The sequence below is a fragment of the Rosa rugosa genome, chromosome 3, assembly GCF_958449725.1.
Source record: "Rosa rugosa chromosome 3, drRosRugo1.1, whole genome shotgun sequence".
In the NCBI taxonomy this organism is placed as follows: domain Eukaryota; kingdom Viridiplantae; phylum Streptophyta; class Magnoliopsida; order Rosales; family Rosaceae; genus Rosa; species Rosa rugosa.
The window spans coordinates 35,685,981-35,698,357 of NC_084822.1; the positions used below are offsets into that span (position 1 = coordinate 35,685,981).

A 12,377-nucleotide genomic window follows, 5' to 3' on the forward strand; every position below is an offset into this window, starting at 1 on the left:
AGGTACTAATGTATAGATCATCTCTCCAAAATTTTAGCCAAATTGATTGTAATTAAGGCATTGATAAGTGCCTTAAAGCTAGTACAGTTCAGGTTGGACAGATTCAGTTCGTCCATTGGTTTAAGCGAATTAGATACTTAAAGATCATTAATTTGGCTAAAATTTTTCAAAGATGATCTATACATTAGTACCTAAAAACTGAACGGTCGAGATATGGATATGAGATCGAAAAGTGACCCTAAACTCTAACCTCACACTTTAATTTCAAAACGAGGCCTCGCTCTGGATAAATATTATTATATATATATATATATATATATATAGATCCTATCCAGAGCGGAGGTCCGCTTTGAAATTGAAGTGTGAACTTCAAGTTTTTGTCGCTTTTGAGTCGCACATCCACATCTTGACCGTTCAGTTTTTAGGTACTAGTGTATAGATCATCTCTACAAATTTTCAGCCAAATTGATAATCGTTAAGGCATTGATTACTGCCTTAAAACTAGTACGTTTCAGGTTGACAGATTCAGTCCGTCGATTGGTGTAAGCGAGTTAAATAGCTTAACGATCATCAATTTGGCTGAAAATTTGCAGAGATGATCTATACACTAGTACCTAAAAACAGAACGATCGAGATGTGGATATGCGATCAAAATCGACCAAAAACTCGAAGTTCACACTTTAATTTCAGAACGGAACTCCGCTCTGGTTAAAATCTGTATATATATATATATATATATATATATATATGGGCCCTTCCAATGAGAGATCCATATTTTTTGTCTTTTTGAGGGATACACTCATAGCCGTTGGATCTGTTTTAATGAGCTTGGACGGCCGAGATTAAGTCAAGTGATTTCACCCTTTTTCTAACCCCAACTCGTGAACTCAGGTCCGTTCAGTTTCCAAATTCCCAATTTCTCAGACGACTTTAGAGACGGAGGAAGGGATTGAGATGAAGAAGAATGATCGGAGTCGGGAAGATGAAGCTATTGCCTAACGTCCTCGACAGGCCTCTCAGCAACGGAAAACAAGAGGTCTTCTTCTCTCTCTCTCTCTCTCTCTCATTCACTTTTGTTTCGTTATGCATCAAGTTACTAATCCCTAAACTAAATGGGTGTGATTTTGATGGATCTCTGTGTGTTGGGTACTCGATTTAAGGCGAAAGATCGAAACTTTGTACTCAATTTACCTTAATTTGAGTGATGAGGACCTAGGTTTTTTTTGCTTTTATTGAATTTTAGGGTGATTGAGATTTTGGATGTTTGCTGATTTTGGGATTTGATGGTTATTTCAGGTCAGTTTGAGTGCATTTCGGAGCTTGTGCAATACATCCAAACACAGTAGTAATTTTGGAGAAAAGGAGACAGTAGTGCTTGATTAGCTGCTGCTAGTGTTTGCTCTTTGGTTCTCAGCATCAGTGTTGAGATAGACTTTTCATTTGGTTCTCAGCATTAATGTTGAAGCTAGACTTTTTGTGAAATAGGCAGAATTTGGAGAGACAGAGGAGACATACTGTGCTTAATTAGCTGCTGCTAGTGTTTGCTTTTTGGTTCTCAGCATCAATGTTGAGGCTAGACTTTTCATTTGGTTCTCAGCATTAATGTTGAAGCTAATCTTTTTGTAAAGTAGGCAGAATGTGGTTATTTGAAGCAATAGCAGAAGAAGACTGAGAATAGTTAAATCTCCAGTTAAGCTTTTCATTTGTTCATAACAGCAAGTTCAACTATTCAACTTCAATATTTGAATAGTTAAATCATCAGCTAGTGTGATTATTCTAGTCAAATCGACCTCCATTTATGTAAATATACATTGTCTTATTGTGTCATGTTTGTTTAATGTGTATTTCTTTCTATTTTTCTGTACTGGGGAGTTACTTTGAAGTTTCAACTCTGTTCTAATTTCAGGTTGTTTCATTTACATTTCGAGTCATTGAGTTTTATCAATCCCTACATCTGTTATATATCCCTGCATATGCTATATATGTTTGTTTGCTTGCTTGCTTGCAAATGTTTGTAGATACATTCTCATAAGTTCTCAGAAATAGAAACGATCACATATACATTCTCATAAGTTTTTAAAAATACACACTAGTTCAGAACAATTGCTTTACAATCTCAACTATAGAGTAATATTTGATAATGAGCATTAATAGCCATTTTTAGGCCAACAAGAGACACAACAAAGGAACATGAATTGTATTGATACAATAAAGGCCATCCCCTTGAACACACATCCAACATGGCTCTCCTCACTGCTCGATAGATCATACTTTCTTTTCTTTTTCTTCAAAAAATGCACAATTCTTAAGGGCATATATTGTAGAGTGGGAATGAACGGAACAATCCCTGAAATCGAGTTCTTTGTTCTTCGGTTTCGATCAACTTCTCCCTTGCCGTAGTTCGTTCTCACTAATCATGTACTCGTCCTCATGTTGAGTGCCTTTCTCAAGTGAGCAGCTACCTAATTTGCATGCACCAAAAACCAGTTAACACCAGGTTTAAGTACATCAGACTTTTATGTATACTAATGATGTCTCCCTGCTGTATCATATCAAGAGAGAGAAAGAATTAACAGCACAGTATTAGTGTAAAATTATGCACTCATGCTGTCTCACAAATTAACTTAATTGATAAATTCATTTAATTTATTATGGACGATTTCGGTTCTAGACTCCAAAACATGAAGATGACATGGCTAGATCACAGTTCAAGAAGATGCAGAAGTGCATTAACGATTGTGTGCAATCTCCTTCAACCTAGAACTTTGTTTACAAAATAACCAATGTAACATTCATTTAGATAGGAGCAATTTATAGATAGATTACATCTTATACCACCCAAAAAATGGACGTCTGCCTTTTATTTCTTAGTTACTGCCAAAATGTCGAGGTATATCCATTTAAACATATTTCAATTCAAGAACTAGAAGTCATACCTTATCTCTATTTCAATTCATATAATTCTTTCACATGAGCACTTCATTCTTCAATCTAATAGAACCCCTAAACTAACCAACTCTGAATGTACATGAGCATATAACAAACGAACCGAAATACCACGAACGTGAATCGCCTTGTTTCTAGCTAGGCAATGTTTTCAACCTGTGTCTGGATGTATTGCACAAGCTCCGAAATGCACCCAAACTGACCTGAAATAACCATCAAATCCCAAAATCAGCAAACATCCAAAATATCAATCACCCTAAAATTCAATAAAAGCAAATAAAACCCAGGTCCTCATCACTCAAATTAAGGTAAATTGAGTACAAAGTTTCGATCTTTCACCTTAAATCGAGTACCCAACACACAGAGATCCATCAAAATCACACCCATTTAGTTTAGGGATTAGTAATTTGATGCATAAGGAAACAAAAGTGAATGAGAGAGAGAGAGAGAAGGAAGAAGACCTCTTGTTTTCCGTTGCTGAGAGGCCTGTCGAGGACGTTAGGCAATAGCTTCATCTTCCCGACTCCGATCATTCTTCTTCATCTCAATCCCTTCCTCCGTCTCTAAAGTCGTCTGAGAAATTGGGAATTTGGAAACTGAATGGACCCGAGTTCACGAGTTGGGGTTAGAAAAAGGGTGAAATCACTTGACTTAATCTCGGCCGTCCAAGCTCATTAAAACATATCCAACGGCTATGAGTGTATCCCTCAAATTGACAAAAAATAGGGATCTCTCATTGGAAGGGCTATATATATATATATATATATATATATATATATATATATATATATATATAGCAATCTACCATTCTTTATGTTGTGTGTAATGATATATGAATAATAAGAGAAAACTAATCAACCAAAATGTTACACAAAAAATAAAGTAGTAAACTAATGACATAATTTATTTTATATCTAATTTACAAAAGAAACATGTGTGTATGTATCATCTTAACAATACCATTGAAAGTGAGCTTAATTAGCTAGAAGGATTAAGGCTTCCAGAGCTACAATGATAAAAATAATAAAAAAAATATTAGATAAAAGTAGAGGCAAAGGCAGAGGAGGATAATGGGAAGATAGGTTTAAGACAAAATGGATGAGTATCACCTATTAAGAGCTGTTTTTTTTTTTTTTTGGTGAAGAGCTTCTTCATTTTTTGAGTGAGAAAGAATCTATCAAAATCTCTTGGGAAGTGGTTAAATTGTTTTTGAGTTTTGATATGTATAAAAAACACTATAAAATCCTCCAAAATCCAACATTTAATGAAATTCTTAAAAATCCATATACTTTTGAATATTTGCATATTTGAATGGATAATTCTAAATCTTAATTGAATACATCAAGATTTTAACTTTATTTAAAATATCAATTGAATACCCATAAACTTTCAAAATACAAATAAATCTTGAATACACCCCCTTAGTCAATTACAATACTGCTTTTTTTTTATTCTTTTTTTTTTTTTACCAAAAAATGTTTTCATTTTGTTTTTTATTTGCTTATAATCTACATTATGTGATTATACAGTTGATAGCATCATTTAAGAGGAAATATAATCCGTTGGGCCATAAGGCTCAAATAGTTCAGCAAGAAGTCCCTTCTTCCTTTTGGGATTCCATCCCATATCCTTGCACAATTGGTCATTGTACCATATATGAAGCGCTCCGATGCATGATCTCCAGTAGTATTTTCTGGAGTATCGCTTGGCATACTCATCCCATTGTTTCACATCTTTCTCCGTTTCTTTTATGCTTGGTACCTTGAATGTGCCTCCAAGAAGCTCTGCTAGCCATCTGCACCTCATCTCGGATGTGTACAAGTTTGAGATACTGACGCCGAATCCAATTACAGCTAGTTGTGGAATTCGTCCATGGATGCATCCCCTAATCGAAAATAAAAGGATAATATGCATGAGCTACTACAGCTAGTGAAAGTCTTTATATTGGCTATATATACAATTAAACTACCAAGTGATCAAGCCTACACATACTCCATAAAAAGAGGGAAAATACACTACTAGAATTTTTCTCATATACATCGGCCAGAAACCGATGTAAAAAAAAATTTGTACACATGTGTTAGTGGGTGATGTAAAAGATCGCCAAAAATTAGACATCGGTTAAAAACCGATGTCCCATACAACAATAAACATCGGATTAGATTCCAGACTCGATGTTAAACTGCTATTATGATCACAAATTGGTGTTTTTAGATATTGTTAAACCTTCATATTTATGCATTTAATGCTTAACGAAATATAGGTTCAATAGCACTAGTATTCATTTTAACATCGTTACTCATTCTAGAAACGATGTGTAATATATTCTTAGACATCGGAGTTTTTGAAATTTGCCTGCTGTTTATTAGCTTTACGGGTACTTGCTATATATCACACTATTTAAGATTGAATCTACATTCTTTTGTATTACTCGACCGATGTTCATTATTTTGTTAAACATCATTTTCTTTTACAAAGCGATGTCCATTTTTCTATTAAACATCAGTTTTTGAAGTTGACACCGATGTTTATACTTATACTAGACATCGTTTTTTATTTAATAAATCGATGTCCATTGATTTGTTTTACATCGTTTCTTACTTAAAAAGTGGATGTCCATTGCATTGTTTTACATCGTTTCTTACTTAATAAGTTGATGTCCATTGAGTTGTGTTACATCGTTTCTTACTTAATAAGTCGATGTGCACTGAATAAATAGACATCAATTTTTGTTTCCAATCTGATGTATCATCTCTTTAATGACATCGTTTTTGTAATTTAATACTAATTTGAAATACACGTATATACATCATGTCCTTTATAAATTGAAAATTGGTAAGATACCAATATGAACTCATTTCAATTACAAACCAACAATCACAATTGTAACACCAACCAAAGGTTTTGCAAAATTATAATTAAGCATCAAAATACCTAAAACTACTAAGCTTCTTGTTGAACTTAAAGAGTTATACACAAAGCTAGTGACCAAAACTTCTGAACCATATGTGTGGTAATAACTAACATCCTCGCTTGTAACATTCCTCACCAAAAGACATGTCATGTTGAAAGACCTGCACATATAAAGACACGTTCAAATTTATATTAGGATTCACGCCAGAACACTTCTAGCTGGAGCAGCCCCATTCTAATGCTCCTGCATAATATGTATATATCAATTAGATGGAATTTAATTTTTCTAGCTGGAGGTTTAGCCATTGTTTCATAGTACAAGAAAATGATTACCGACGTACATAAATAATTGTTTGACACCAATTTTAACTTTCAAGTATGCAATACCTGACAATGGTAATGCCTGAACTCTTAAATAAGTAAATTCTACATCTTAGAGGTTATGCAGCACAATTTCAATTTAGCAAGAAAATATATCAATATAAATTTGCTCCAATTAGACAAGATCATAAAACTTATAACTATAGACTCACCATAATGCAACTTAAAAGTCCACACCTCTACCTCAAACACCAAATGGGATATAGTACCGCTATTCCAACTCATCACTTGTAATACTATCATGAATGTAAAGTACTAAACCCTCAATTAAAGACAGACAAACTCCATTAAATTGGAACAAATGCCAGCATAGATAGACCCTGATCAAGTCCCCTATTCTTCAACCCCAATGTAATTATGATCTTAAAGAATTTCTCGGACAAGGCCAACAACAACCAAAAGGAAGAATCTATTTCTCCTAGTGCAATTCCAACTCGATCCACAGTTTAGATGAGCAGGAGACCAGCCTTGTTTTAGCTTCAAAAGATGTAAAGAGGATAAGGAGCTAAGTCCCCTACTTAAATTAATGACAGTCCATTTGTTCATGAGAAATTTGATTTCTTATTTAAAAAGAAAAATGAAGAAACTGGGACACATGATCACATATAGTTGAAAATCAAGTGATTAGTAATTTCCATTTGAATTATCCGTAACTCTGCATGTCTTTATTTCCAAACTTCACCATGCTATGTAACAAACCACATACCTTGCATGCCATACAACAAAAAACAAATCAATGTTTAAAAAGTATTCATGTAGGAAAGAAAGGTTACCAATGATGCTTTTCTGCTATAAACAGCAACCTCATGATTGGCTATTAATCTCTTTTCATAAACCCTAGCCTGAAACCTCTAATTCATTTTGTGTCTTGAATTATTCAACTTGTTTTACTGAGAAACCCAATAGCAGATCACAATGAAACTTCCTTCAATTATTTCTAAATAGTCATATATACCACCTACAAGCTGCCATAGCTTTCATTAATTGACTCATTATGAGATAAAATACTAATCATGTGACACACACCAATGATAAGTGGATCTAGGCTGCTATGCTACGTGAGTTTCTTTATAAAATACTGAATCTTTACTATGTATGGCCTTTTTGGTTGCTGTTAATTAGATGTTATCAAAGATTGGACTTGTTGACTTAGATCCTAATTATGATTCTCAATTATTTTGATGACATTGATTGCATCACTGTTAACTTCAAACTTCCTGAAGTTTTCTCCAACTTTAAAACAAAGTTCTATTAACTGTGTTAAGGGCTTAGCAGGCTCTGTTTTACTCCAAAAGATCATGTAACTATTTTTTCAAAGAATATATAATAAAGAAGAAAAGAGAAAATTATTCAGACAAACAACAAGAACATTTGAGAGTTGAATTTCAATTCGATTACTGCTATGACTGTTGCTGCATTCTTAATATATTATCAAAGGGTAAAATTCAATAAAGACAACTGAAACAATTAATTTATGAAACTTAAACCATTATATCATATTGTTAAAAGTTTTAACTTGACCTTAGAAACTGACAGAAAGCTAAATACCAATTTATGTTAACAAACTTTGAAGACCCTGCAAGTCATCATGTTCCTACCTAATACTATTAGTCAATCAAAAGAAATAAAAAAATTACTTAACGATTAGAATTGATATACAAAAATGACAAATAGAGCAATGTTCTCACCTGTTTTCAAATTATAATTTGCTTATCACAAAACTCCTTTGACCAAAGCCAAACAGTCCAAGACACACAACAGAACCTGCATTAGAAAATAATCATCTTTCAAAACATACTCTAACCAACGCATGATAACTGCACAGTCAAACTGTACAACCATTGCAATGAAACTGAAAAGCCTAGCTTGAATCCCTTTAAATTTCAACCCATATTTCAATCCACAGCAAAAGTTCTAGCAGCTAGATTACTCTTCCCCGCTGTGTTTATATTGGTCATTTAGCACTTTTTATTTTGATCATGAAATTGATGATTTACTATGTTCAATAAGATTTTGCTGCTACTACATAGCAAACCCTTTTATTTTTGAAAGGGCCTATATTTGATTAAGCTGACCACTTCTGTAAGTCGTTCTAAATAAAAAACACTAAAATCCTAAACCTATAACTGCACATTCCGTAACATACTGTCCCAAAACAAAATCAAGCAGCAATGCCAGTGGACATGAACACAAAAGGCAGTACTTGGTTACTAAAAGCAAAAAGAATTTCTCATTCAGTTAAGAAAGAGAAAAACAGATACTTCAAGAAGACAGTTCTCTTGCCCTTGAATCTTCCAAATACAACAATCGATCAACACAGTTTCAGAGGTAATACTTGCTGTACATAATATAAAATGTCAGCAATCCCTTCACGTGCAGAGTGAACTCAATAGAAATATAAAAATTGCATTTCACATTAACCTTTAATCTCCACTGTAATTTCATGGCAGAAGGAAGTTTGTAGTTCTCCCAAGTTTAAAACCGAGTATAGATTTTTATAGTTGAATTTTTTTATTTTTTTTTTCACATCACATACAACTTCCTATACAATAATATCTCATAAGCTGTTTTCTGTAGCTATGACCAACTTCAACTCTATTTCAAACTCATAGATCAACCTCTAAATCCCAGATTAACTTGAATCCAATCATTAAGGAAATAATATTTCAAAACTGAAAACAAATCAACAACAGCAAACAACAGAAACCTTTTTATTTTAAGGTCAGATCTGAAAAAAGAAAACAACAATGAAATTCACACACAAACCATAAAAGGTAAATGCAGAGATATAACTAAATTAACAACGAAAATAAATAGAAAGTAACTAAACCTTGACTGAAGGGTTAATCAAATGAACTTTGAGTGTAGCTTAGAAGGACCTCCTTTATTTGGCCTGCACAATAAAGTAAATGGAAATGTCAGACAAAGAATTCAGGCTTTAGAAGAAAGCTGCACTCTACATACATAAAAAGGTAATAACACGACCCATCTATATTGATCTGTGAGGTTTGGTTTTAATAATCTTGTAGGTCAGATATCAAGAATTCATCTTTTTAAAGAACAATGGTCCATAGTATCATCTTTTTACCAGTCTCAAATTTGATAGAATTCCAAATATCTGGTTGCTTGTCTTTTGACAAATCAATGCACTTAGCATAGGAACCACCTTCAATGTTTGACACATGATTGTCACTGTAGCAGTGCTCATCATCTCCAATTAAGTACGTATTATGATCTGCAGACAGAGTTGTTTTGTTAGTTTTTATGACAGATGAGCCACAAGCATCCCTCTTTATGCATCTTACACTAAAATTCAATGAACCATTGTCTTATGCTACCCATATAGAGCACATCAACTAGATTCAGCTTACAAATCAACGAAATAAATCGAACAATAAAAGAAAAACAAAGAAAAAACTTACCACTCAATAAGTTTTGCAAAAGTGAGCTCAAAGAGTGTAATCATAAAGTAGAGAATCCAATACGTAAGTCATTGGTGATCATCAGTTGGTGATTTGGTCTCTATAACCCGAATTGAGGCATACCTGCACAACAACCCAGAATCAGTTAACCAGATTACAGAGGATTTAACATGAACACAGAACAATGCATAAGAAAAAAAAAAAGGATCAGAATTCAGAAAGCTATAATCTTTGAACCAAAACTTACAGTGGCTAAACCAAACTAACCACAGGCCTGCAAGAAACAAACCCCCAAATCAGATTACATAACCAAAAAAAAGAAAAAGAAAAAAAAAAAGGTTTTGGTAAAGTGGGTAATAGTAGTTGATACCCAGCAAGAACATCGAAGTTTTTAAGGAGAACTTTGAGGAAACTTCCAGCACCAGATCCCATCTCCGGTTTCTGAATGTCGGTAACTGAGAACTGAAACTGAAGGGTTCTTTGCCTTCTTTCAGTCTTTCGAGATCCGAGATCCGAAATCCGAGAGAGAGAGAGAGAGAGCTTGCTCGTGGAGGTGATGGCGCCGGCAAGGGGGCGGAGGCGGTTAATGAGAGAGAGAGAGAGAAAGAGAGAGAGATAATAGCGGGAGTGAGCGGATGAGGGGGAAGCGGTGGTGGCTGTGGAAAGAGAGTGGGAGAGGAAGGAGGAGAGGGCTAGGGTTCGGGGAATAAGAGGAGAGAAAGTGAGTTGGAAAAATTTTAAGTGTGGGGAATGAAAATTTTGTTCCCCGCGTTCCTGAAAATTTTTAACTTAGTGTTTCCGCGTTTTTGAAAATTTTAGAATCAAAATATAGACATCGGTCAACAGTAAAAAATGATGTCAGTTATATGCATACAAATCGGTTTTTGAGGAATCGATGTTAATGACATTGTTTTACATCGCGTGTATTTCTCACCGATTTAATTGTCGTGATGTCTATGAGCATAATTCTAGTAGTGATAGCTGCTACATTATTGCATTCTGGTTGAAATAAGGCTAATATTGACGAGCTACTACAGTAATTTACGGGCTTTAAATCCAATTGATATAAGAAATGAATACACATACTAAAGTTCCTAACCTTCTATGTTGTTAGATTAAAAATAAAGACAATTTACTAAACTAATCTTGTTTCATTGTGCAGCCCAAAATCAGTTTGGAAAATAGCATGTCAGATATTTGGTAAAAAACTTACTCTAGGCCTATATATAGAAATGGCAGGAATATAGCTAATTAACTAACCTGTAGAGAGGTAAAATGGACGTAGGTGATCCAGCTATGTTGTCTTGAAATGTTGGTGACACAAAGATGTCTTTAAGATTCTCATCACCTCTAAATCCAGTAGCCAATATGACCAAATCTGTCTTTACAAGGGAGTTTTCTCCTTCAACCAAAATGCCTTCTCGGCAAAAGCTGAAGCTTTTGGGAGATTTCTTAAGTAAAATGCTTCCTTCTTGGACTCGGTCATAGAATTTTTCAGGCATGGCTGAGATCAGACAGGAACTAATATCTTGAAGGAAACTATGCTTAGGTACCATTCCATACTTGGATAATCCAAGCTTCTTATCTATGTAGCTTTCAACAAATTTTGAAAATGCCCATCTCTGTTTAACCAATTACAAATCTATTATAAGTGTCAGCATTATAAATGTAACTGTATCATTCTAGCTTATGAATAAAAGATTTACCATAGGTGAAAGAATTGTTGCAAGGAGATTGAGTAGGAGGCCTTCACCAGGCTTATGAACCAAAAGCTCCGAGAAGCGATTGAGGTATAGGTGTGCGAAAGGCACACCGGCAGGAAGATTCCAATGTTCTGTCCTGTACAACACTGTACATGGATGTTCTACCCCTGCAAAATTTAACCAACTAAAGGATCAAGAGAAATTTATATACAAACTATGAATAATTGATCTCATTAATTTTGTGGAACATCTTCGGCGCATGTGACAAGAAAAATTCCAATACCATTTGCATTTGAGCACTCCATTGCAATGTCCAATGCAGATTTCTGAAACCCAACAACTGTTACTTGCTTTCCTTTCACAAATTCAGCAGCGCTTTCATAATCCTTGGAAGCATATTCGATCGAGTGTATGACATTACCATGAAATTCTTCTGGACCCTTGTTCGGAGGAAATTTAGGAATCTTTGGAATACCACTGAATCGTCCAATGCAGAGGACTACAAAGTCTACCAAGTAAACCTGCTTGAATTTATACTCAATGATCAATGCGACTATATCTTACTATATGGTAAATTTGCTTGTTTAAGAACATTGCATGCCTACAACTAAAATATTGACGGTCTGAAAACATATCATCTTCACGAGCTAAGTAAGATGCTTTTTCATCATAGTCTGTATGAACAGTGATTCAAAAACTTTTCTCAGATTAAAATTGAACGGTCGTTCAACACAAAAAGAATAGATATATATTACTTTTATAATTAAAGATCAATAAAAAAACTCAATAATATCCACAATAAAAAAAAATCAATAAAACTTACGAGTAAAAGTTAACAATTCATTAGACTGTCTAATAAAAAAACAAAAATATGAATCACTGAATTTCATATCAAAAAATTGGTTTGGATAAAAATTTCTTCTCGTCACCAAGATCCACACCATCTCACTAAAATTCCTTCTTCTCATCTTCTCTTCTCCTCACCAAGATCCACACCATTAAAATTCCATAT

The 12,377-nt window shown here is 34.1% G+C and overlaps 1 protein-coding gene and 2 long non-coding RNA genes across 4 annotated transcripts; all 3 read right to left on the reverse strand.

Moving 5' to 3' along the window:
- Window positions 1-2,123: 2,123 nt before the first annotated feature.
- LOC133738859 (uncharacterized) lies at window positions 2,124-3,518 on the reverse strand. The gene is made up of 3 exons (XR_009860329.1): window positions 3,408-3,518; window positions 3,050-3,149; window positions 2,124-2,462 (listed from the first exon to the last, which is right to left on the reverse strand). It is a non-coding gene; the product is annotated as an uncharacterized LOC133738859 (long non-coding RNA).
- Window positions 3,519-4,372: 854 nt separating this feature from the next.
- On the reverse strand, window positions 4,373-11,925 carry LOC133738855 (probable flavin-containing monooxygenase 1; the record flags this gene model as incomplete). The annotated part of the gene is made up of 4 exons (XM_062166527.1): window positions 4,373-4,831; window positions 10,923-11,284; window positions 11,369-11,532; window positions 11,649-11,925. Coding segments are annotated over 4 exons (1,146 nt in total), but the record flags the coding sequence as incomplete, so codon positions are not given.
- LOC133738857 (uncharacterized) lies at window positions 5,880-10,633 on the reverse strand. Of its 2 annotated transcripts, none has more exons than XR_009860325.1 (7): window positions 10,033-10,633; window positions 9,910-9,936; window positions 9,663-9,785; window positions 9,407-9,475; window positions 9,071-9,133; window positions 7,929-8,004; window positions 5,880-6,020 (listed from the first exon to the last, which is right to left on the reverse strand). It is a non-coding gene; the product is annotated as an uncharacterized LOC133738857 (long non-coding RNA). The 2 variants fall into 2 exon arrangements; XR_009860324.1 differs by having other exon boundaries at window positions 9,329-9,475.
- Window positions 11,926-12,377: the final 452 nt, after the last annotated feature.